Source organism: Coregonus lavaretus (genome assembly GCF_964263955.1).
Source record: "Coregonus lavaretus genome assembly, chromosome: 2".
NCBI lineage: Eukaryota > Metazoa > Chordata > Actinopteri > Salmoniformes > Salmonidae > Coregonus > Coregonus lavaretus.
Genome location: NC_139989.1, coordinates 70,212,172 through 70,236,514, shown reverse-complemented (window position 1 = coordinate 70,236,514; position 24,343 = coordinate 70,212,172). Strand labels below are relative to the sequence as shown.

Below are 24,343 nucleotides of genomic sequence, written 5' to 3'. Positions count from 1 at the left end.
AAGGAGCTGGAGAGGTTGGCGATGGCCCAGGTGGGCCAATGGTGGTCCTGGGAGGATATGTTCGCGGGCAAAGGGCCATGGGCTAAAGTTAAAGCCCTGGCGAGAGAGGAGGTACGGTGCCAACAGTGTCGTCGTCGGACAGGCGAGAGGCAACCCCAATAAAACATTTTGGGGGGGGGCACACGACATGGACGACGGGGCTGCTGGAGGCAGATACAGGGCGAGTTTGTGGACGAGGAGAGAAGGCCACCAGGTTACGGGAGCCATTGGTCAGTAGAGGGAAGGAGAGTGTAGAGGCACGGCGAGAGGTACTGAGGTGTGTTACCAGTCCGGTCCGGCCCGTTCCTGATCCCCACACAAGGCTATAGTGGTGTGTGTTCCCAGTATGGTCCGGCCTGTTCCTGTCCCTCGCACCAAGCCTGTGATGCGCGTCGCCAGCCCGGCCCGGCCTGTTCCTGCCCCTCGCACCAAGCCTGTGGTGCGCGTCGCTAGCCCGGCCCGGCCTGTTCCTGCCCCTCGCACCAAGCCAATGGTGTGCGTCGCCAGCCCGGCCCGGCCTGTTCCTGCCCCTCGCACCAAGCCAATGGTGCGCGTCGCCAGCCCGGCCCGGCCTGTTCCTGCTCCCCGCACCAAGCCTGTGGTGCGTGTCGCCAGCCCGGCCCGGCCTGTTCCTGCCCCTCGCACCAAGCCAATGGTGCGCGTCGTCAGCCCGGTCCGGCCTGTTCCTGCTCCCCGCACCAAGCCAGTGGTGCACTTCGTCAGCCCGGTCCGGCCCGTCCCTGCTCGCCGCACCAAGCCAATGGTGCGCGTCGCCAGCCCGGCCCGGCCTGTTCCTGCTCCCCGCACCAAGCCAGTGGTGCGCTTCGTCAGCCCGGTCTGGCCCGTCCCTGCTCCCCGCACCAAGCCAATGGTGCGCGTCGCCAGCCCGGCCCGGCCTGTTCCTGCTCCTCGCACCAAGCCAGTGGTGCGCTTCGTCAGCCCGGTCCGGCCCGTCCCTGCTCCCCGCACCAAGCCAATGGTGCGCGTCGTCAGCCCGGTCCGGCCTGTTCCTGCTCTCCGCACCAAGCCTGTGGTGCGCGTCGTCAGTCCGGCACAGCCCGTGCCTGTTTCACCGGTGCCTGGGCAGGTACCGGTCAGCTGCTCCACACCGGAGCCTAAGCAATCCGCTCCACCGATGTCCAGTCCAGCTCCAGCCAGCGGGGCCAGACCAGACCAGGGGCGATACGGGGGGGTTGTTAGAGGGTGGTGGTCACGCCCGGAGCCGGATCCGCCTCCGAGGCGGAATGCCCACCCGGCCCCTCCCCTGTTGGGGGGGGGGGGTACTGTCACGCCCTGGCTCTGGGGACTCTTATATGTTGAGCCAGGGTGTGTAGGGTCTATGTTTTGTGTTCTATGTTCTGTTTCTAGTTCATGTGTTTTCTAGGTTGGCCGGGGTGGTTCTCAATCAGAGGCAACGAGAATCAGCTGTTGCTTGTTGTCTCTGATTGGGCACCATACTTAGGCAGCCTGTTGTGCTCTTGTGTTTTGTGGGATCTTGTTCCGTGTTGGTTTGTGTTGTTAACCGAGGACTTCACGTTTCGTTTGGTTGTTTTGTATTTTGTATCGTGTTGCCAGTACACTATTAAAAAGATGTACGCATATCACGCTGCGCCTTGGTCCGCTCATTATGACGATCGTGACACCTATTCTAATGCATTGATAGTCCTGTGTGCAGACTGAGTGGTCAAGATGAGTGTTTTTAAATGAGAAGACATGTTTAGTAAAATACTGTTCCTATACAATGGAAAGGACCTTTTCACTTTCTCCCACTGTGTGTCTCTGAGTGTGGTAGTTTTAGATGTTTGTCCCCTCCCTCCCTCCTTCTCCCACTATCTCTCTCCTCCCTCTCTCCTTCGGGCCCTCCCTCTCTCTCTCTCTCTCGCTTCTTCTCTCCTTCACTCTCTCTCTATCTTTCACTCCCTCCCTCACTCTTTCCCTCTCTCTCTCTCTATCTCTCTCTCTCTCTTTCTCTCTCCCTCCCGCTCCCTCCCTCCCTCCCTTCCTCCCATTTTCTCTCTCTCCCTATGTCCTTCCCTTTCTCCGCCTGTGTCTGACCCCAGGATGTGTCATCCTCACCTGGGTAGAAGGGATGGAGGGATGGAGAGAAGGAGGAAGAGATGAAGGGAGGGTACGCTGCTCCTGTCGCTGTCGCCATGGATACAGCCAACGCTAATAAAGAGAGAGAGAGAGAGAGAGAGAGCGAGAGAGAGAGAGAATCATTGGAAGACATGAGAAAACCTGTGTGTATATGGAGAGAGATGAGGAAGATGACAGAGTAGAAGAGGAAGACAGACTGGAGATGGAGAGAGAATCTGTACACACACACACACGTAGATACACACACACACACACACAAATACACACACACACACACACACACACACACACAGAGAGAGAGATACAGACAAACACACAAATACACACACACACAGAGATACACACACAAACACACTCAAATACACACACACACACACACACACACACGCACACACACACACACATCATAGAGTTCAAAGGTTACACGTGTGTGTCAGTGATGTAGTGGCAAAAACAATAGGTTGGTAAACTCTGATCGCCGTCGCGTTTACTTGTGTTTATCCTCCATTACACCACTGGTGTGTACTGTTAGAGTCAGTGTGTTTATCCTCCATTACACCACTGGTGTGTACTGTTAGAGTCAGTGTGTTTATCCTCCACTACTCCACTGGTGTGTACTGTTAGAGTCAGTGTGTTTATCCTCCACTACACCACTGGTGTGTACTGTTAGAGTCAGTGTGTTTATCCTCCACTACACCACTGGTGTGTACTGTTAGAGTCAGTGTGTTTATCCTCCACTACACCACTGGTGTGTACTGTTAGAGTCAGTGTGTTTATCCTCCACTACACCACTGGTGTGTACTGTTAGAGTCAGTGTGTTTATCCTCCACTACTCCACTGGTGTGTACTGTTAGAGTCAGTGTGTTTATCCTCCATTACACCACTGGTGTGTACTGTTAGAGTCAGTGTGTTTATCCTCCACTACACCACTGGTGTGTACTGTTAGAGTCAGTGTGTTTATCCTCCATTACACCACTGGTGTGTACTGTTAGAGTCAGTGTGTTTATCCTCCACTACTCCACTGGTGTGTACTGTTAGAGTCAGTGTGTTTATCCTCCACTACTCCACTGGTGTGTACTGTTAGAGTCAGTGTGTTTATCCTCCATTACACCACCGTTGTGTACTGCTATAGTCAATGTGAATACTGTTTGCTTGAGCTCGAGTCTGTGCACACAAGTATAAATGTCTGTGTGTGACATGCAGTCTGCCAATATCCTGTTAGTAGATGTAGGTCTCTGATATGTCTGTTAGTAATATCCTGTTAGTAGATGTAGGTCTCTGATATGTCTGTTAGTAATATCCTGTTAGTAGATGTAGGTCTTTGATATGTCTGTTTGTAATATCCTGTTAGTAGATGTAGGTCTCTGATATGTCTGTTAGTAATATCCTGTTAGTAGATGTAGGTCTCTGATATGTCTGTTAGTAATATCCTGTTAGTAGATGTAGGTCTCTGATATGTCTGTGTGATATAATGTGCTGCGTCACCAATAACACCCTATTCCCTCCTATTCCCTATGTAGTGCACTACTGCGCATTGGGCTCTGGTCAAAAGTAGTGCACTACATAGGGAATAGGGTGCCATTTGGGACACAGCCAGGGTTGAAAGGAACATCAACTATGAAGAACATCAGACATTATTCTGTATTATTCTCTTACTATCTCTATGATCTCTGATCTGTTTCCTATAAGAAGTTATTGATTAGATCACATGGTCGTTATCCAAGAGTGGTGGTCTAAACCATGTAGCTTAATGAGCTGCTGTCAGCTTGGTGTAGGTCAAGTTGTGTTGTGTTGTGTTGTGTTGTGTTGTGTTGTGTTGTGTTGTGTTGTGTTGTGTGTGTGTGTGTGTGTGTGTGTGTGTGTGTGTGTGTGTGTGTGTGTGTGTGTGTGTGTGTGTGTGTGTGTGTGTGTGTGTGTGTGTGTGTGTGTGTGTGTGTGTGTGTATAACCTCAGAGGTTGGGTTGCCGGGTTACTTCAAACGGCAATATTGACAAAATAATCCACATTTATATTTATAAAAGTTCTCAATAATATAACTTCAATGAAAAGGACATTTTACATTTACATTTACATTTACATCATTTAGCAGATGCTCTTATCCAGAGCGACTTACAAATTGGTGCATTCAACTTATCATAGCCAGTGGGACAACCACTTTTATTTATGTTTTTATTTTTTATGGGGGGTGGGGGAAGAAGGATTACTTTATACTATTCCAGGTATTCCTTAAAGAGGTAGCAGGCAAACCTGTCTATTCCATAAGACTCAAGTTGGGCTACCAGGCTCATGTCAGCCTCCCCTCACAATGACTAAAGTCAATCTGCCCAAGAAGCCCAAAACAGATGCTTACAATCCCCTAACCCCTCCCCGGGACGTACCACTGTTACAACGTATAATAATAGTACACAGACATAATGACACGCAAAATAAACATTTCCCAAAATAACTTCATTTAATTAATTCACAGTCGACTCATTCATTGGCGTCCTGGCGGGAAGGCCACGTATAACCACTGGGAAGCCTACTGACATGAGCCTGCGCCCGCTCATAACTTCCAACAGGTAGCGAACATTAAATAACTATGTTTAACAGGTAGGCTACCGAACATTACACCGATGAGGAGCTCCAAGGATAAAACAGCAAACAAATACGCTTGATGGGAATAAAACAAACTTCTACCTTGTGAGTCTTGCACTGTAAAGATAAACATCGACCAACTCACTCCAGAGTGGCGCAGCGGTCTAAGGCACTGCCTCTCAGTGCTTGAGGCGTCACTACAGACCCACTGGTTCGATTCCAGCCTGTATCACAACCGGCCGTGATTGGGAGTCCCATAGGGCGGCGCACAACTGGCCCAGCGTCTTCCGGGTTTGGCTGGTGTAGGCCGTCATTGTAAATAAGAATTTGTTCTTAACTGACTTGCCTAGTTAAATAAATAAAAATAAGAACTCAGAGGATAGGAAATGGTAGTAAATTGAACATATCATTGCCTATACCAAACATGAATCAAAACGTGTACAATGTTGCAATAAACGGTAAGGGACTGAAATGGTGCAATTATTATAAGATTACATAGAATATAGATTTAATAGAAATTAAGTTTAATTTTGGGGAAGCATGAACAAACATTTATAATGTGCAAACGAAGTACTCGGAAATGGTGGGACTTTGGAGAGCGCTGTAGTGGAGAGACGTGCCTAGTGCGTATTCGCTCATTATAACTTCAATATAGAACAATGATATGACTTTTATAGATGGTTTATAAGCAAAGTTACTGTTACCATAATCTTGGACAGCCATAACCAAATCCTGTGTGCTCTGTCCAGCAGACTATTGGCTACTAGGAACATAAAGGATGGAAAAGAGGAGGGGCTAACCTGGTGGTGTAGGGGGGGGGGTTCATTAGTGCACACCGTAGCAAACCGTAGCAAAACTTTTTTTTGCAACGAAAACAAGAGTTTTCCGGTAGCTTTGTTCCATTTGCTTCCGTTTGATTCCTAGTGAATAAACCCCTGCATTTGTATAATAAGAAACAGTGATTTTCGTTGCAAAACGTTTTGCTGCGGTGTGGACTAATGAATGCACCCCATGTTTTGTATTGTGTTGGGTTTTGGACCTTAGGAGGTTGTGGGAAGAGTAGCTGTTGTTGGTAAATGCTAATATGAATCATAATTAACTGATCTTAACAGATAAACACTAAACATTGTTACTAAACTACTCTTTCCTGTCTCCTCCCTGGTCCTCCAACTGCCCATAATCAACTGCTCCTCCTCACTGTGAAAAAGGACAGTTGGAACCCATTAACAAGGTATGTTCTCCTCCCCAGAACACACGTGTGTGTGTGTCTGTGTGTGTGTGTGTGTGTGTGTAGAGACAGAGAGAGGTGTTAAATTGTTAAAAGAGGAGCAGGTGTCAAATCATCAGTTAACCAGCCATGACTGCTGTCAGATCTCAGTGGGCACTATCCATCTCCTGTGTCTGCTCTAGTGTTAACAGACAGACAGACACACACACACACACACACACACACACACACACACACACACACACACACACACACACACACACACACACACACACACACACACAAACCACATACACACATTTTGTTATTTTCATCAACTCAATAAGAGGTTTAGCATTTTATCTTCATGCAATCATTCCATCCTGCATGACTGTCTTTGTCTCTGATTATAATCGTGATTGTGGAGGGAAGGAAGGAGGGAGGGAGGGAGGGAGGGAGGGAGTAGAAATTGAAAAGAAAACAAAGTTCATAAACATCATAATTCCCTGAAGCTCTCACCTTCTCTCTCCTTCACTCTCTCTCTCTCTCTCTCTCTCTCTCTCTCTCTCTCTCTCTCTCTCTCTCTCTCTCTCTCTCTCTCTCTCTCTCTCTCTCTCTCTCTCCTTCACTCTCTCTCTCTCTCCCTCTCACTCTCTCTCTCCTTCACTCTCCTTCACTCTCTCTCTCTCTCTCTCGTTCTCTCCCTCCCTCTCACCCCTCTCTATCTCTCTCTCTCTCTCTCTCCTCTCTCTCTCTCTCTCTCTCTCTCTCTCTCTCTCTCTCTCTCTCTCTCTCTCTCTCTCTCTCTCTCTCTCTCCTTCACTCTCTCTCTCTCTCCCCTCTCACTCTCTCTATCTCCTTAACTCTCTCTCTCTCTCTCTCTCTCTCTCTCTCTCTCTCCTTCACTCTCTCTCTCGCTCTCCTTCACTCTCTCTCTCTCTCTCTCTCTCGTTCTCTCCCTCCCTCTCACCCCTCTCTATCTCTCTCTCTCTCTCCTTCTCTCTCTCTCTCCTTCTCTCTCTCTCTCTTTCTCTCTCTCTCTCCTCTCTCTCTCACTCTCTGTTGCTCTCTTGCTTTCTCTCTCATTCTATCTATCCCTTTTTCATACTCCCTCTCTCTCTCCCTCCCTCTCACCCCCTCTCTCTCGCTCTCTCACCCCCCTCTCTTTACCCTCTCTCTCTCTTTCACCCCCTCTCCTAGAGATAGCTTTCCATTAATCTTGTATGATTTCCTTTTGCATTCATTTACTAATTCATAAGCAGTTTGTCTAGTTGACTGAGCCTGCTTTAGCCTCACATTAAATATTGAAAAAGTAATACGTGAAAAAATAAAGTTGTATTGCAATGACACTCTAATGATCCAGAGGTGGGGGGTGAAAGAGAGAGAGAGAGAGGTTAGATGAGTTTGGAATGTGTTTCTCTATACTGCTGATTGCTACAGGGAATGGGGTTGTTTATATTGAAAAGTTCTATGTGAAATTGAGGTAAAGTCAAAATAGGACTAGGAAAAGAGAAATGGAAAGGACTTTGATGCGTATTGTGGCACACGCTGATGATGTCAGAGAGTTGTGCTGAGATGAGTCATCATGTGTGATGCTGTGTTCATAACCAAGTGGGAAGGTGGTAATTACCTGTTGTGATGTAGGAAATACCAGTTGGATGCATTCACGTGCTTTGAACTTGTTGAGAATGCTGATTGGCTAATGGCAAACAAGCTGCGTCTACCATAAACTAAAAGTACAGCTATCATGCTCGCAATCAAATTATAGTGTTCAAAAAACATACAGTGCCCTCCACTATTATTGGCACCCCTGTTTAAGATGTGGTCGAGGACTTCCAAAAATTCTCCTTTTTTTTTTAAACAACATAGAACCCAAATGCAAAAAAATAGAAAAATCCAACCTTTTATTTAAGTACATTACTTTGGTGGTAAAAAAAAAAATCACACATTTAGAAAAAAATTAAATTGAAATCATGTGTCCCACAATTATTGGCACCCCTAACAATTCCGCTGAAAATTTTAATTGATTTTTAAAAAAAAATATTTTTCTGTAGTTGCTAAAGTTGGTCAGGGTATCTAGGAACTTTTAATTAGTAATTCATGACTTCCTGTTTCCCTGGGGTATAAATATGACGTGACACAGAGGCCTAATTCTCTTACCCATTTGTCAACATGGCAAAGACAAGAGAACACACCATTCAAGTAAGGCAGATTTGTGTCGACCTTCATAAGTCAGGCAATGGCTACAAGAAAATAGCCACTCGCCTTAACTTGCCCGTATCTACAGTCAGAGGAATCATTAAGAAGTTTAAAACAACTGGAACAGTGACAAACAAGGCTGGAAGAGGTCCCAAGTTTATCTTGCCACAACGCACAGTGAGGAGGATGGTAAGAGAAGTAAAAAAAAGTCCTAAGCTCACTGTCACAGAATTGCATCAAAGAGTGGCATCTTGGGGTCACAAAGTCTCCAAAACAACCATCAGATGCTCTCTACATGCCAACAAGCTGTTTGGGAGGCATGCAAGGAAAAAGCCTTTTCTCACTAACACTCACAAACGTAAACGTCTGGAGTTTGCTAAGCGGCACTGGGACTTCAACTGGGATCGTGTGCTTTGGTCAGATGAGACTAAGATTGAGCTTTTTGGCAACAAACACTCTAAGTGGGTCTGGCGTAAAACAAAAGATGAGTATGCCGAAAAGCACCTCATGCCCACCGTGAAGTATGGTGGAGGATCTGTGATGCTGTGGGCCTGTTTCTCTTCCAAAGGCCCTGGGAACCTTGTTAGGGTGCATGGCATTATGAACGCTTTGAACTACCAGGACATTTTAAATAAAAACCTGATGGCCTCTGCCAGAAAGCTGAAGATGGGTCGTCATTGGGTCTTTCAGCAGGATAATGATCCAAAACATGTGGCAAAATCTACACAAAAATGGTTCAGCAGTCACAAACTCAATGTCCTCCCATGGCCATCTCAGTCCCCAGACCTCAACCCAATCGAAAACCTGTGGGGCGAGCTAAAGAGGAGAGTGCATAAGAGAGGACCCAGGACACTGGATGATCTAGAAAGATTGTGCAAAGAAGAATGGTCAAAAATCCCTCTCTCTGTGTTCTCCAATCTTGTGAAATGTTATAGGAGGAGATTAAGTGCTGTCTTGTTGGCAAAAGGGGGTTGTACAAAGTGTTAACATCAGGGGTGCCAATAATTGTGGGACACATGATTTCAAGTTTTTTTTTTTCTAAATGTGTGATTTTTTTTTTTTACACCAAAGTAATGTACTTAAATAAAAGGTTGGATTTTTCTCTTTTTTTGCATTTGGGTTCTATGTTGTTTTAAAAAAAATGAGAATTTTTGGAAGTCCTCGACCACATCTTAAACAGGGGTGCCAATAATTGTAGAGGGCACTGTATGTAATAGATTGCTTTGTATAAATACATTTACATTTTAGCAGACGCTCTTATCCAGAGCGACTTACAGTTAGTGAGTGCATACATTTTCATACTGGCCCCCCGTGGGAATCGAACCCACAACCCTGGCATTACAAATGCCATGCTCTACCAACTGAGCTACACGGGGGGCTAGTGTTGTGTTGTTGCATTTAACTGCTGAAAATGCTGTTGTCTTTCCTTAGTAGGTGAGGTCAGAGGTCAGCATGTGGGAGTAGTGGGAGCTGAGGATGATAGAAGAGTTTCTACTGAATCAATGAAATGCTTTGGCTGTGGAAGAGAGGGGCATTTGGTACGTAATTGTCCCGAGAACGAGCGCGCAGAGTCTGGTAGCAGCTCTAGTGCTGGTGCAGCTAATACACCACCGCGAAGGGATGAACATGCTAAGGGTGCAGGGGAAGGGAGAAGGTGGTCAGATGTGGTTGGAAAAGTAGGAGAGGAAGGCAGTGTGGATACGGGGGCAATTGTGGTAGATCAGAACAAAGCAGGAGGGGAAAAAGATGGTGAGATTGCTACTGCCGTCGCTGAGGTGGTGCTGGAAAAAAAAATTGGAGGTCAAGAGAAGATTGAAATAATGGAAAAGGAAGCAGCTGTGTTCAAAGTACAGAGGAGTAAGAGGAAGAATGTAAGGGGTGGTGAAGGGTCTAATTCCAAGAGGAAGGTAGAGATTGATAAATCAGTTGAAGATAAACAGGTTGTAGAGATGGTGGAGTTTTCTTCTGGGGAGGATAGCGAGAGTGAGTCATCTGATGCGTCACAACAAAATAGTGAGATAAATGGGGTGGAAGGGAGGTATGGGATTGAGAAAGTATGTCAGTTTCTGAAGTTGACAAAAGGGAAGAAATATATGCAAGATTATAATGTAACAGGTTTTTTCCCTGAAAGTGAATTGTTTATTGAATCAGCAAAGTTTCTGATGTAAAAAATAACAGGGGGAGGTTTGACAAGCCCTGAAATTGCTAGACTCAAGAAAGTGGTCACGAGAGTGATAAGTGATGGAAATTCTAAAGAAAATGAAAGAGTTCAGTCGCAGCCTTAACTCTGTAAAGAGATGTGGTTTCTGTGTCTTTCTCTGTATTTTTTTCCCAGCCATGAGCAGTTTTAAGATTTCTTCTTTAAATGTAAATGGGGCAAGAGACGTTAAAAAAGGAGCCATAGTGTATGAGTTAATTAGGGGAAAGGGAAGTGACATACATTTTCTACAAGAAACGCATAATCATTTGGAAAATGAAGTTATGTGGCAACAGGAGTGGGGGGGGGACAGTGGTGTGTAGTCATAAAAACTCAAAAAGTGGGGGTGTGGCCATCTTGTTCTCAAAAGGGTTTTTGCCTATGTCATATGAGGTTGAAGAGGTAGTTGAGGGGAGGTTATTAAAAGTTAGAGCAAAGGTATGAAAACATCACTATGTGAATGATAAATGTATATGCCCCAGTGGTGGCAGTTGAGAGGGAATGTTTTTTAGAGACATTATCAAATACCATTGAGAAATGTAATAATGAAGATTATTTATTTATTGCTGGGGATTTTAACTGCACAGTCAGTGATTTAGATAGATATCACAAAGAACCTCATATAGCCTCAAGGACTTTTTTAAAACACCTCATTGTAACACATGTGATATTTGGCGGAGTCAACATGGAGGCACGAGACAGTACACCTGGGCGCATGTGAGAGAGAACACCATCTCTATGTCACGGACGTTGAAGGACGGGTCAGACCAAGGTGCAGCGTGAAATGCATACATGTTTATATAACGATAAACACACGAACAAAACAACGTAACGTGAAGTCCTCAGGCTAACCACAATACAAGCCTCTACACGGAACAAGATCCCACAACTAATGATGCAAACAGGCTGCCTAAGTATGATCCCCAATCAGAGACAACGAGCGACAGCTGTCTCTGATTGGGAATCACACCCGGCCAAACATAGACATACAACACCTAGAACGAGAACATAGAAAATACAACATAGAACTCCACACCCTGACTCAACATACTAGAGTCCCATAAGTCAGGGCGTGACATTACCCCCCCCCCCCCCCCCCCCGCAGAGGTGCGGACTCCGACCGCACCAACCTGACATGACAGGGAAGGGTCCGGTTGGGCATTCCGCCTCGGAGGCGGATCCGGCTCCAGGCGTGACGACCACATTCTCTCAGCCTCCCTGTTGCGCCCCTGGTCTGGTCTGGACCTCGGCGCGCTTCTTCCCCTCTCCTTCCTCCCACGATGTACCAAGCCCTGTCTGAACCCTGGTGTGGGAGACCCCGAACCTGGAGAGGGGCTGACGTCTGGGTCTGGACGGGAGCCGCTGACCGGAGCTGGACTGGGCACCGGTGGAGCGGACTGCTCTGGCTCCGGACTGGAGCCGCTGACCGGAGCTGGACTATGCATCGGTGGAGCGGACTGCTCTGGCTCCGGACTGGAGCCGCTGACCGGAGCTGGACTGGACCCCGGTGGAGCGGACTGCTCTGGTTCCGGAGTGGAGCTGCTGACCGGAGCTGGACTGGACCCCGGTGGAACGGACTGCTCTGGCTCCGGAATGGAGCCGCTGACCGGAGCTGGACTGGGCACCGGTAGAGCGGACTGCTCTGGCTCCAGAGTGGAGTAACCGACCGGAGCTGGATCAGGCACCGTTGGAGCGGACTGCTCTGGCTCCGGAGTGGAGCAGCTGACCGGTGCCGGACCAGGCACCGGTGGAACGGGCACGGGCCGTGCCGGACTGGACACACGCACCACTGGTCTGGTGCGAGGAGCAGGCACTGGCCGGACCGGACTAGGAACACGCACCACTCGCTTGGTGCGAGGAGCAGGAACGGGCCGGGTCGGACTGGCGACACGCACCACTGGCTTGGTGCGGGGAGCAGGCACGGGCCGTACCGGACCGGGAACACGCACCACTGGCTTGGTGCGAGGAACAGGAACGGGCCGGGCCGGACTGGGAACACGCACCACTGGTCTGGTGCGAGGAGCAGGAACGGGCCGGGCCGGACTGGGGACACACACCACTGGCTTGGTGCGGGGAGCAGGAACGGGCCGGGCCGGACTGGCGACACGCACCACTAGCTTGGTGCGAGGAACAGGAACGGGCCGGGCCGGACTGGCGACACGCACCACTGGCCTGGTGCGAGGAACAGGAATGGGCCGGGCCAGACTGGGAACACGCACCACTAGTCTGGTGCGAGGAGCAGGAACGGGCCGGGCCGGACTGGGAACACGCACGACTGGCTTCGTGCGGGGAGCAGGAATGGGCCCGACTGGGAACACGCACCACTGGCTTGGTGCGAGGAACAGGAACGGGCCGGGCCGGACTTTGGAGGCGGACTGGAGGTCTGGAGCGCTGGCACAACCCGTCCTGGCTGGATGCCTATTTCCGCACAGTACGTGTGTGGCATTAGCTCAGGACGCACTGGGCTGTGCACGCGCACTGGCGATACAGTACGTAGAACCGGCGCAGGATATGCGGGACCGAGGAGGTGTACTGGAGACCAGGAGCGTTGAACCGGCACACCCCGTCCTGGCTGGATGCCCATTTTCGCACGGCACGTGCGTGGTGCTAGCACAGGACGTACAGTACTGTGCCGGCGCACTGGCGATACAGTACGTAGCTCCGCATAACACGGAGCCTGCCCAGTCACATGCTTCCTAGCGTGAGTACGGGGAGTTGGCTCTGCTCTGAACCTAGGCTCCGCCAACCACCCCGTGTGCCCCCCCCAAAAAATTTTCTTGGGGCTGCTTCTCGGGCTTCCTCCTCGACCGGCGCCCTCCGTGTTGCCGTTGCTCCTCTCCTGCCTGGGCATCTACCTTCGCCCATGGTCCTTTCCCTGCAAACATCTCCTCCCAAGACCACATCTTCCCCACCTGTGTCCAGGGTGTTTGCTCCTGGGCACGCTGCTTGGTCCGTGTTTGGTGGGATCTTCTGTCACGGACGTTGAAGGACGGGTCAGACCAAGGCGCAGCGTGAAATGCATACATGTTTATATAACGATAAACACACGAACAAAACAACGTAACGTGAAGTCCTCAGGCTAAACACAATACAAGCCTCTACACGGAACAAGATCACACAACTAATGATTCAAACAGGCTGCCTAAGTATGATCCCCAATCAGAGACAACGAGCGACAGCTGTCTCTGATTGGGAATCACACCTGGCCAAACATAGACATACAACACCTAGAACGAGAACATAGAAAATACAACATAGAACTCCACACCCTGACTCAACATACTAGAGTCCCATAAGTCAGGGCGTGACACTCTATGGCCAGGTTAGATAGGTTTTATTGTTTTGAGCATCAATCTCAGGTCTGTAAATCAAGTGTGATAACCCCAGTGGGATTTTCTGATCATTGTTTAATAACAGAGGTGGTGTTCGTTAACGATGTAAAACCCAAAAGTGCATACTGGCATTTTAATATAACTTTATTGAGTGATGCTCACTTCAGGAAATGTTTTAGTTTTTTCTGGGAGAGGTGGAGGTCTCAAAAGGCCAGTTTTGTATCCCTTCAACAGTGGTGGGACATAGGGAAAATCCAGATTCAACAATTCTGTAATCAATACACGAGGAATGTCACCAAGGATATCACCAGATCAATGAAAGCCCTAGAGACTGAAATAGTGGAACTCATGACGTTGGTTGAGACCACAGGAGATCGAGGCCATACTCAGGCCCTCAAGAGGGAAAAAGCTGCATTGGCAGACCTGCTGGGTATCAGAGCACAGGGGGCATTAGTGAGAAGTAAGTTTCAGGGAATCTCTGAAATGGAGGCCTCATCCAAATTATTCTTTGGTTTAGAGAAAAAGAATGGACAAAGAAGAATTATTCATTGTCTCAAATCAGTTGTTGGACAGGAGCTCACTAGCCCTAGTGAAATTAGAAAGAGGGCAGTAGAGTTCTATGCTGAGCTCTACAAGTGTGAGTACAAAGAGGATAAAACAGTGACACAGCAGTTCCTTGATGGGCTCCCACAGGTGGCTGTAGAAGCTCATGTTGAGCTAGAGCAACCATTGTCTTTGCAGGAGCTATACACTGCATTAAAAGGCATGGAAAATGGAAGGGCACCAGGCATTGATGGGCTTCCCGTTTACTTTTTTAAGTATTTTTGGGATATGTTGGGAGAGGATTGGCTAGCAGTAGTTAATGGGCCCGCCTTAATGGATGGAAGACGGGCGGCTTAACATTTGGGGGTGAGGTCGGAAAGGATTGTCGGACAACTGCTGGGAAGCTGCAGGAAGGCTCTGTCAGCAGAAGAGTGGGGTATGCTGAATAGTCACAAGATGAAGGTACAAGAAGAAAACGTCTCATTTCCAAGACTAGGGATTACACCCAATATCCCAGAGTCAGAAAGAAAGGCGTTATTACTGGATTTGAGAGGGTTGGAAGAGGTGGGTTTGGATGAGGTGAATGGGAAAGACTTATATAGGGGGGGTGTCAAGGTGTTGAATAAAGATCAATTGAAAAATAGAAAAGACACTCCATGGAGGGTAAAATTGGGCATTGATGACAAGGTAAAGCCAGCATGGAGAGCACTGTACAAGCCACTGTTACAAAAGGGTACTGGGGATATGCAATGGAGGGTTTTGCATGGCATCATTGCAGTTAATGCATTTGTATCTGTTATTAACTCAGATGTTGGAGATGGATGTCCTTTTTGTAATATAAGAGAAACAATCTTTCACTGTTTTATGGAGTGTGAGAGGATAAAACCTCTCTTGGAAATGCTGGAGTCTTTGTTTAAAGCTGTAGGGGAGATTTTCAATAACACTGTTTTTATTTTGGGGTTTCAATATAGTAAGCAACAGAAAAGAAAATGTCAACTGTTACATTTTATTTTGGGACAAGCTAAGATGTCCATTTTTCTGAGTAGGAAACATAAGATAGAAACGGGATGTCGGCAGGATGTGAGATGTGTTTTTAAAGGATTAGTGAAAGCGAGAATGAAAGTGGATTTTGAGTTCTTCTCGGCTGTAAAAGATCTCCCATTGTTTGAGGAGAAGTGGGGCTACGAAGGAGCGGTTTGTTTTGTGGAGGAGGGGAAACTATTTTTTGTTGATGAAATGAATTGAATGTATATGCTTTTTTGTATTTTTATTTAATTTATTTTTATTTTTGTTTTTGTTTTCATTTTTATTTAGGAATGACATTTGTTGTTCAATTTCTGAAAAGGCAGTGTGCCATTATTTATGTTAACACTTGAGTATAAAATAAAGATTTTATAAAAACTCAAAACTCTCTCTCTCTCTCTCTCTCTCTCTCTCTCTCTCTCTCTCTCTCTCTCTCTCTCTCTCTCTCTCTCTCTCTCTCTCTCTCTCTCTTCTCTCTCTCTCTCTCTCTCTCTCTCTCTCTCTCTCTCTCTCTCTCTCTCTCTCTCTCTCTCTCTCTCTCTCTCTCTCTCTCTCTCTCTCTCTCTCTCTCTCTCTCTCTCTATCTCTCTCTCTCTCTCTCTCTCTCTCTGTCCTCTCTCTCTCTCCCTGGCAAACTTTCTCTCTCTCTATCCCCCTCTCTCTCTCTATAGGGTGTGCTGTCCAGGCTAACTGACTGTCTGTTGTGCCGGTGGTCTTGTCGCTCATGTCTGTTGTGGTGTTGGGAGTGCTGCTTTCCACCCAGTGATGAGGAGGTGGAGATACTGGGACCCTTCCCTGCTCAGACCCCCTCCTGGCTGTGAGTTAACACATACACACACACACACACACACACACACACACACACACACACACACACACACACACACACACACACACACACACACACACACACACACACAAACACACATACACTGCTCAAAAAATTAAGGGAACACTTAAACAACACATCCTAGATCTGAATGAATGAAATAATCTTATTAAATACTTTTTTCTTTACATAGTTGAATGTGCTGACAACAAAATCACACAAATATTCCTCCCAGACCTGGACTAAAGCATCCGCCAACTCCTGGACAGTCTGTGGTGCAACGTGGCGTTGGTGGATGGAGCGAGACGTGATGGCCCAGATGTGCTCAATTGGATTCAGGTCTGGGGAACGGGCGGGCCAGTCCATAGCATCAATGCCTTCCTCTTGCAGGAACTGCTGACACACTCCAGCCACATGAGGTCTAGCATTGTCTTGCATTAGGAGGAACCCAGGGCCAACCACGCCAGCATATGGTCTCACAAGGGGTCTGAGGATCTCATCTCGGTACCTAATGGCAGTCAGGCTACTTCTGGCGAGCACATGGAGGGCTGTGCGGCTCCCCAAAGAAATGCCACCCCACACCATGACTGACACACCGCTAAACCGGTCATGCTGGAGGATGTTGCAGGCAGCAGAACGTTCTCCACAGTATCTCCAGACTCTGTCACGTCTGTCACATGTGCTCAGTGTGAACCTGCTTTCATCTGTGAAGAGCACAGGGCGCCAGTGGCGGATTTGCCAATCTTGGTGTTCTCTGGCAAATGCCAAACGTCCTGCACGGTGTTGGGCTGTAAGCACAACCCCCACCTGTGGACGTCGGGCCCTCATACCACCCTCATGGAGTCTGTTTCTGACCGTTTGAGCAGACACATGCACATTTGTGGCCTGCTGGAGGTCATTTTGCAGGGCTCTGGCAGTGCTCCTCCTGCTCCTCCTTGCACAAAGGCAGAGGTAGCGGTCCTGCTGCTGGGTTGTTGCCCTCCTACGGCCTCCTCCACGTCTCCTGATGTACTGGCCTGTCTCCTGGTAGCGCCTCCATGCTCTGGACACTACGCTGACAGACACAGCAAACCTTCTTGCCACAGCTCGCATTGATGTGCCATCCTGGATGAGCTGCACTACCTGAGCCACTTGTGTGGGTTGTAGACTCCGTCTCATGCTACCACTAGAGTGAAAGCACCGGCAGCATTCAAAAGTGACCAAAACATCAGCCAGGAAGCATAGGAACTGAGAAGTGGTCTGTGGTCACCACCTGCAGAACCACTTCTTTATTGGGGGTGTCTTGCTAATTGCCTATAATTTCCACCTGTTGTCTATTCCATTTGCACAACAGCATGTGAAATTTAATGTCAATCAGTGTTGCTTCCTAAGTGGACAGTTTGATTTCACAGAAGTGTGATTGACTTGGAGTTACATTGTGTTGTTTAAGTGTTCCCTTTATTTTTTTGAGCAGTGTACATACATGTATGGACACGCACACAAACGCACGAGTGCGCACATACGCACACACGGAGGCTGCACAGACTAACACACAAACAGACACACATGAACGAAAGCACACGCACGCCCACATGCACACAACATTCATTTGTCCAGTTGTGTTAGATCAGTCTCAGGAAGTTGAAGGATGCACTTTTAAACCTATTCCAACAGGGCTATGGATATACAGTGGCTTGCGAAGTATTCATCCCCCTTGCCATTTTTCCTATTTTGTTGCCTTACAACCTGGAATTAAAATGGATTTGTATCATTTGATTTACACAAAATGCCTACCACTTTGAAGATGCAAAAATATTTTCTATTGTGAAACAAACAAGAAATAAGAAAGAAAATTTGAGCGTGCATAACTATTCACCCCCCCAAAGTCAATACTTTGTAGAGCCACCTTTTGCAGCAATTACAGCTGCAAGTCTCTTGGGGTATGTCTCTATAAGCTTGGCACATCTAGCCACTGGGATCTTTGCCCATTCTTCAAGGCAAAACTGCTCCAGCTCCTTCAAGTTGGATGGGTTCCGCTGGTGTACAGCAATCTTTAAGTCATACCACAGATTCTCAATTGGATTGAGGTCTGAGCTTTGACTAGGCCATTCCAATACATTTAAATTTTTCCCCTTAAACCACTCGAGTGTTGCTTTAGCAGTATGCTTAGGGTCATTGTCCTGCTGGAAGGTGAACCTCCGTCCCAGTCTCAAATCTCTGGAAGACTGAAACAGGTTACCCTCAAGAATTTCCCTGTATTTAGCGCCATCCATCATTCCTTCAATTCTGACCAGGATGAAAAACATCCCCACAGTATGATGCTGCCACCACCATGCTTAACTGTGGGGATGGTGTTCTCGGGGTGATGAGAGGTGTTGGGTTTGCGCCAGACATAGCGTTTTCCTTGATGGCCAAAAAGCTCAATTTTAGTCTCATCTGACCAGAGTACCTTCTTCCATATGTTTGGGGAGTCTCCCACATGCCTTTTGGTGAACACCAAACGTGTTTGCTTATTTTTTTCTTTAAGCAATGTATTTTTTCTGGCAAGTCTTCCGTATTGCCCAGCTCTGTGGAGTGTACGGCTTAAAGTGGTCCTATGGACCGATACTCCAATCTCCACAGTGGAGCTTTGCAGCTCCTTCAGGGTTATCTTTGGTCTCTTTGTTGCCTTTCTGATTAATGCCCTCCTTGCCTGGTCCGTGAGGTTTGGTGGGCGGCCCTCTCTTGGCAGGTTTGTTGTGCTGCCATATTCTTTCCTATTTTTAATAATGGATTCAATGGTGCTCCGTGAGATGTTCAACGTTTCTGATATTTTTTTATAACCCAACCCTGATCTGTACTTCTCCACAACTTTGTCCCTGACCTGTTTGGAGAGCTCCTTGGTCTTCATGGAGCCACTTGCTTGGTGGTGCCCCTTGCTTAGTGGTGTTGCAGACTCTGGGGCCTTTCAGAACAGGTGTATATATACTGAGATCATGTGACAGATCATGTGACACTTAGATTGCACACAGGTGGACTTTATTTAACTAATCATGTGACTTCTGAAGGTAATTGGTTGCACCAGATCTTATTTAGGGGTTTCATAACAAAGGGGGTGAATACATATGCACGCACCACTTTTCAGTTATTTATTTTTTTGAATCATTTGAAACAAGTTATTTTTTTCATTTCACTTCACCAATTTGGACTATTTTGTTTATGTCCATTACATGAAATCCAAATAAAAATCAATTTAAATTACAGGTTGTAATGCAACAAAATAGGAAAAACGCCAAGGGGGATGAATACTTTTGCAAGGCACTGTAGTCTATCATCATTAGAGATTATTACCAGGTCTGTCAATGCCCCCTGTTTTGTGGTGTAATGGAACAGTCCAAAAAACCCTGTTCTGTGGTGTAATGGAACAGTCCAAACCCCCCTGTTCTGTGGTGTAATGGAACAGTCCAGTCCCTGTGTTCTGTGGTGTAATGGAACAGTCCAAACCCCCCTGTTCTGTGGTGTAATGGAACAGTCCAGTCCCTGTGTTCTGTGGTGTAATGGAATAGTCCAATCCCCCTGTTCGGTGTTGTATTGGAACAGTCCAATCCCCCTGTTCTATGGTATAATGGAACAGTCCAATCCCCCAGTTCTATGGTATAATGGAACAGTCCAATCCCACTGTTCTATGGTATAATGGAACAGTCCAACCCCCCTGTTCTGTGGGGTAATGGAACAGTCCAAACCCCCTGTTCTGCTGGTCTCTCTGGGGACCTGATGTTGACGTCAGCACTCTGGATGAGCTCATTCTGTGGTTGAGAGGGGGTGTGTGTGTGACAGAGACCAAAGGTCTGGATGAAACATGGCTCTACTGATTAAGATAGACATGTTGGAGACACACACTCACACACACACACTGTACTGATACTGTTGTCTCTCAGGAGGAGTAATACATTAACAGGAGATACAGACCATATGCCAGGATACTGTCTACAGTATTAACCTACAACTATCATGGAGACTCAGTCTACAGTATTAACCTACTACTATCATGGAGACTCAGTCTACAGTATTAACCTCCTACTATCATGGAGACTCAGTCTACAGTATTAACCTCCTACTATCATGGAGACTCAGTCTACAGTATTAACCTACAACTATCATGGAGACTCAGTCTACAGTATTAACCTACTACTATCATGGAGACTCAGTCTACAGTATTAACCTCCTACTATCATGGAGACTCAGTCTACAGTATTAACCTCCTACTATCATGGAGACTCAGTCTACAGTATTAACCTACAACTATCATGGAGACTTAGTCTACAATATTAACCTACAACTATCATGGAGGTCTTCTCTGTCCCCCTACCTCACCACCACCCCCTCCACTCTCTGTTGGTTTCACCTAAGTTAATTTCCCTCTCCTCTCCTCTCCTCTCCTCTCCTCTCCTCTCCTCTCCTCTCCTCTCCTCTCCTCTCCTCTCCTCTCCTCTCCTCTCCTCTCCTCTCCTCTCCTCTCCTCCCTCTCCTCTCCTCTCCTCTCCTCTCCTCTCCTCTCCTCTCCTCTCCTCTCCTCTCCTCTCCTCTCCTCTCCTCCTCTCCTCTCCTCCCCTCACTCCTCCTCTGCTCTCCTCTCCTCTCTCCTCTCGTCTTCTCTTCTCTTTCCTCCTCTCCTCTCCTCTCCTCTCCTCTCCTCTCCTCTCCTCTCCTCTCCTCTCCTCTCCTCTCCTCTCCTCTCCTCTCCTCTCCTCTCCTCTCCTCTCCTCTCTGCTCTTCTTCTCCTCTCTCCTCCTCTCCTCTCTGCTCCTCCTCTCCTCTCCAGCCTATAGTCCAACAGCAACCCCTCCCCACTCCCTCCCTCCTCTCCTAAAGCCATGTGTTTTCGATTTCCCTGTTTCCTTGACAACTATCTCCCTGCGAGCTGTCGTCATGGACACAAAGGGCCCTTGATGATCCCCAAGGGATGGCTGGGAATTAGGTGTCCAGTACAAGATCCTGACTAGAATTATATACCCTGACAAACAGAGGGGAGGGAGGAAGGGAGGGAGGGGAGGAAGTGAAGGAGAGGGAGGGAGGGGGGGGAGGGAGGGAGACAGAGAGACAGAGAGACAGAGAGAGAGACAGAGAGAGAGAGAGAGAGAGAGAGAGAGAGAGAGAGAGAGAGAGAGAGAGAGAGAGAGAGAGAGAGAGAGAGAGAGAGAGAGAGAGAGAGAGAGAGAGAGACAGACAGACAGTGGAAGAGAGAGAGAGGGAAAACAATAAAATGAGTAAAACATGTTTGTGCAGATTCTTCTCAGCGTTTGCCAGTGATATTAAAGGGGCAATCAGGGACAAGAAACAACAAGCGTCACCCTGCCACCTGTTTTTGTGATTAGCTGAGGGCTGAGGGTCTTCTCTAGCGTTATTTCTATACAAACCTGCCCTCCTTGTGCCCTTTACAGAGGTATAATGAAAGCTTTACATTCAACTGGCTGTGTGTGTGTGTGTGTGTGTGTGTGTGTGTGTGTGTGTGTGTGTGTGTGTGTGTGTGTGTGTGTGTGTGTGTGTGTGTGTGTGTGTGTGTGTGTGTGTGTGTGTGTGTGTGTGTGTGTGTGTGTGTGTGTGTGTGTGTGTGTGTGTGTGTGAGTGTTGATTTAGTGACGGCAGAGACAGATAGAATGATAGGAGACAGGAAAAAGAAGGACATGGACCTGTCATCAGTGGAAGTTGTGTCTGTTCCTACAGAAGGACATGGACCTGTCATCAGTGGAAGTTGTGTCTGTTCCTACAGAAGGACATGGACCTGTCATCAGTGGAAGTTGTGTCTGTTCCTACAGGAGGACATGGACCTGTCATCAGTGGAAGTTGTGTCTGTTCTACAGAAGGACATGGACCTGTCATCAGTGGAAGTTGTGTTTGTTCCTATAGAAGGACATGGACCTGTCATCAGTGGAAGTTGTGTCTGTTCCTACAGAAGGACATGGACCTGTCATCAGTGGAAGTTATGTTTGTTCCTACAGAAGGGCATGGACCTGTCATCAGTGGAAGTTGTGTTTGTTCCTACAGAAGGACATGGACCTGTCATCAGTGGAAGTTGTGTCTGTTCCTACAGAAGGACATGGACCTGTCATCAGTGGAAGTTGTGTTTGCTCCTACAGAAGGACATGGACCTGTCATCAGTGGAAGTTGTGTCTGTTCTTACAGAAGGGCATGGCTCACTAATAGAATGTGTCAGTAGTTATTAGAGATATTCTGGTGTATAATGTCAGTAGTTATTAGCGATATTCTGGTGTAAAGTGTCAGTAGATATTCTGCTATATTCTGGTGTATAATGTCAGTAGTTATTAGATATATTCTAATATAATGTGTTTGTAGTTATTAGAGATATTGTGGTAGAAAGTGTCAGTAGTTAGTAGAGATATTATGGTATAAAGTGTCAGTAGTTGTTAGAGATATTCTGCTATATAGTGTCAGTAGTTGTTAGAGATATTCTGGTGTATAGTGTCAGCAGTTGTTAGAGATATTCTGAAGTGAAAAGTGTCAGTAGTTATTAGCGATATTCTGGTGTAAACTGTCAGTAGTTATTAGATATATTCTGGTAGAAAGTGTCAGTAGTTATTAGAGATATTCTGGTATATAGTGTCAGTAGTTATTAGATATATTCTGGTATATAGTAACCTGTAGTTATTAGAGATATTATGCTATATAGTGTCAGTAGTTATTAGAGATATTCTGGTGTATAATGTCAGTAGTTATTAGAGATTTTCTGATATAACGTGTTTGCAGTTATTAGATATATTCAAGTAGAAAGTGTCAGTAGTTATTAGAGATATTCAAGTAGAAAGTGTCAGTAGTTATTAGATATATTCTGGTGTAAAGTGTCAGTAGTTATTAGAAATATTCTGGTGTATAATGTCAGTAGTTATTACAGATATTCTGATAAAACGTGTTTGTAGTTATGAGAGATATTCTGGCAGAAAGTGTCAGTAGTTATTAGAGATATTCTGGTATAAAGTGTCAGTAGTTATTAGAGATGTTCTGGTATATAGTGTCAGTAGTTATTAGAAATTTTCTGGTGTAATGTGTCAGTAGTTATTAGAGATATTCTGCTATATAGTGTCAGTACTTGTTAGAGATATTCTGGTGTAAAGTGTTAGTAGTTATTAGAGATATTCTGGTGTATAATGTAAGTAGTTATTAGAGATATTTTAATATAACGTGTTTGTAGTTATTAGAGATATTCTGATAGAAAGTTTCTGATAGAAAGTATCAGTAGTTCTTAGAGATATTCTGGTATATAGTACACTGTAGTTATTAGACATATTCTGATATATAGTGTCAGTAGTATTATAGATATTCTGGTATATAGTGTCAGTAGTTATTAGAGATATTCTGTTATATAGTAAACTGTAGTTATTAGACATATTCTGGTAGAACATGTCAGTAGTTATTAGAGATATTCTGGTGTAAAGTGTCAGTAGTTATTAGAGATATTCTGATAGAAAGTGTCAGTAGCTATTAGAGATATTCTGGTATATAGTGTCAGTAGTTATTAGAGATATTCTGGTATTTTGTAAACAGTAGTTATTAGAGATATTCTGGTGTAAAGTCTCAGTAGTTATTAGAGATATTCTGGTGTGATGTGTCAGTAGTTATTAGAGATATTCTGGTGTAATGTGTCAGTAATTATTAGAGATATTCTGGTATATAGTTAACTGTAGTTATTAGATATATTCTGGTGTAAAGTCTCAGTAGTTATTAGATATATTCTGATGTAATGTGTCAGTAGTTATTAGAGATATTCTGGTGTAATGTGTCAGTAATCATTAGAGATATTCTGGTATATCGTGTCAGTAGTTATTAGAGGTATTCTGGTATATAGTGTCAGTAGTTATTGGATATATTCTGCTATATAGTGTCAGTAGTTGTTAGAGATATTCTGGTGTAAAGTGTCAGTAGTTATTAGAGATATTCTTATATAAATGTGTTTGTAGTTATTAGAGATATTCAAGTAGAAAGTGTCAGTAGTTATTAGAGATATTCTGGTGTAAAGATCTGTAGTTATTAGAGATATTCTGGAGTATAATGTAAGTAGTTATTAGAGATGTTTTGATATAACGTGTTTGTAGTTATTAGAGATATTCTGATAGAAAGTATCAGTAGTTATTAGAGATATTCTGGTGTAAAGTGTCAGTAGTTATTAGAGATATTCTGGTGTGTAATGTAAGTAGTTATTAGAGATATTTTAATATAACGTGTTTGCAGTTATTAGATATTCTGGTAGAAACTGTCAGTAGTTAATAGAGATATCCTGGTGTAAAGTGACAGTTGTTATTAGAGATATTCTGCTATATAGTGTCAGT

General features: G+C 45.9%; 1 protein-coding gene across 1 annotated transcript in view; it reads left to right on the top strand.

Moving 5' to 3' along the window:
- Positions 1–5,917: 5,917 nt before the first annotated feature.
- syt17 (synaptotagmin XVII) overlaps positions 5,918–24,343 on the top strand; it is a gene marked incomplete at both ends in the record, with an annotated part of 41,641 nt that continues 23,215 nt past the window's right edge. The window contains 2 exons of the mRNA XM_084175199.1: positions 5,918–5,944; positions 15,886–16,031. Coding sequence (XP_084031325.1) covers positions 5,918–5,944; positions 15,886–16,031 — 173 coding nt within the window. The remainder of the gene's footprint in view (positions 5,945–15,885; positions 16,032–24,343) is intronic.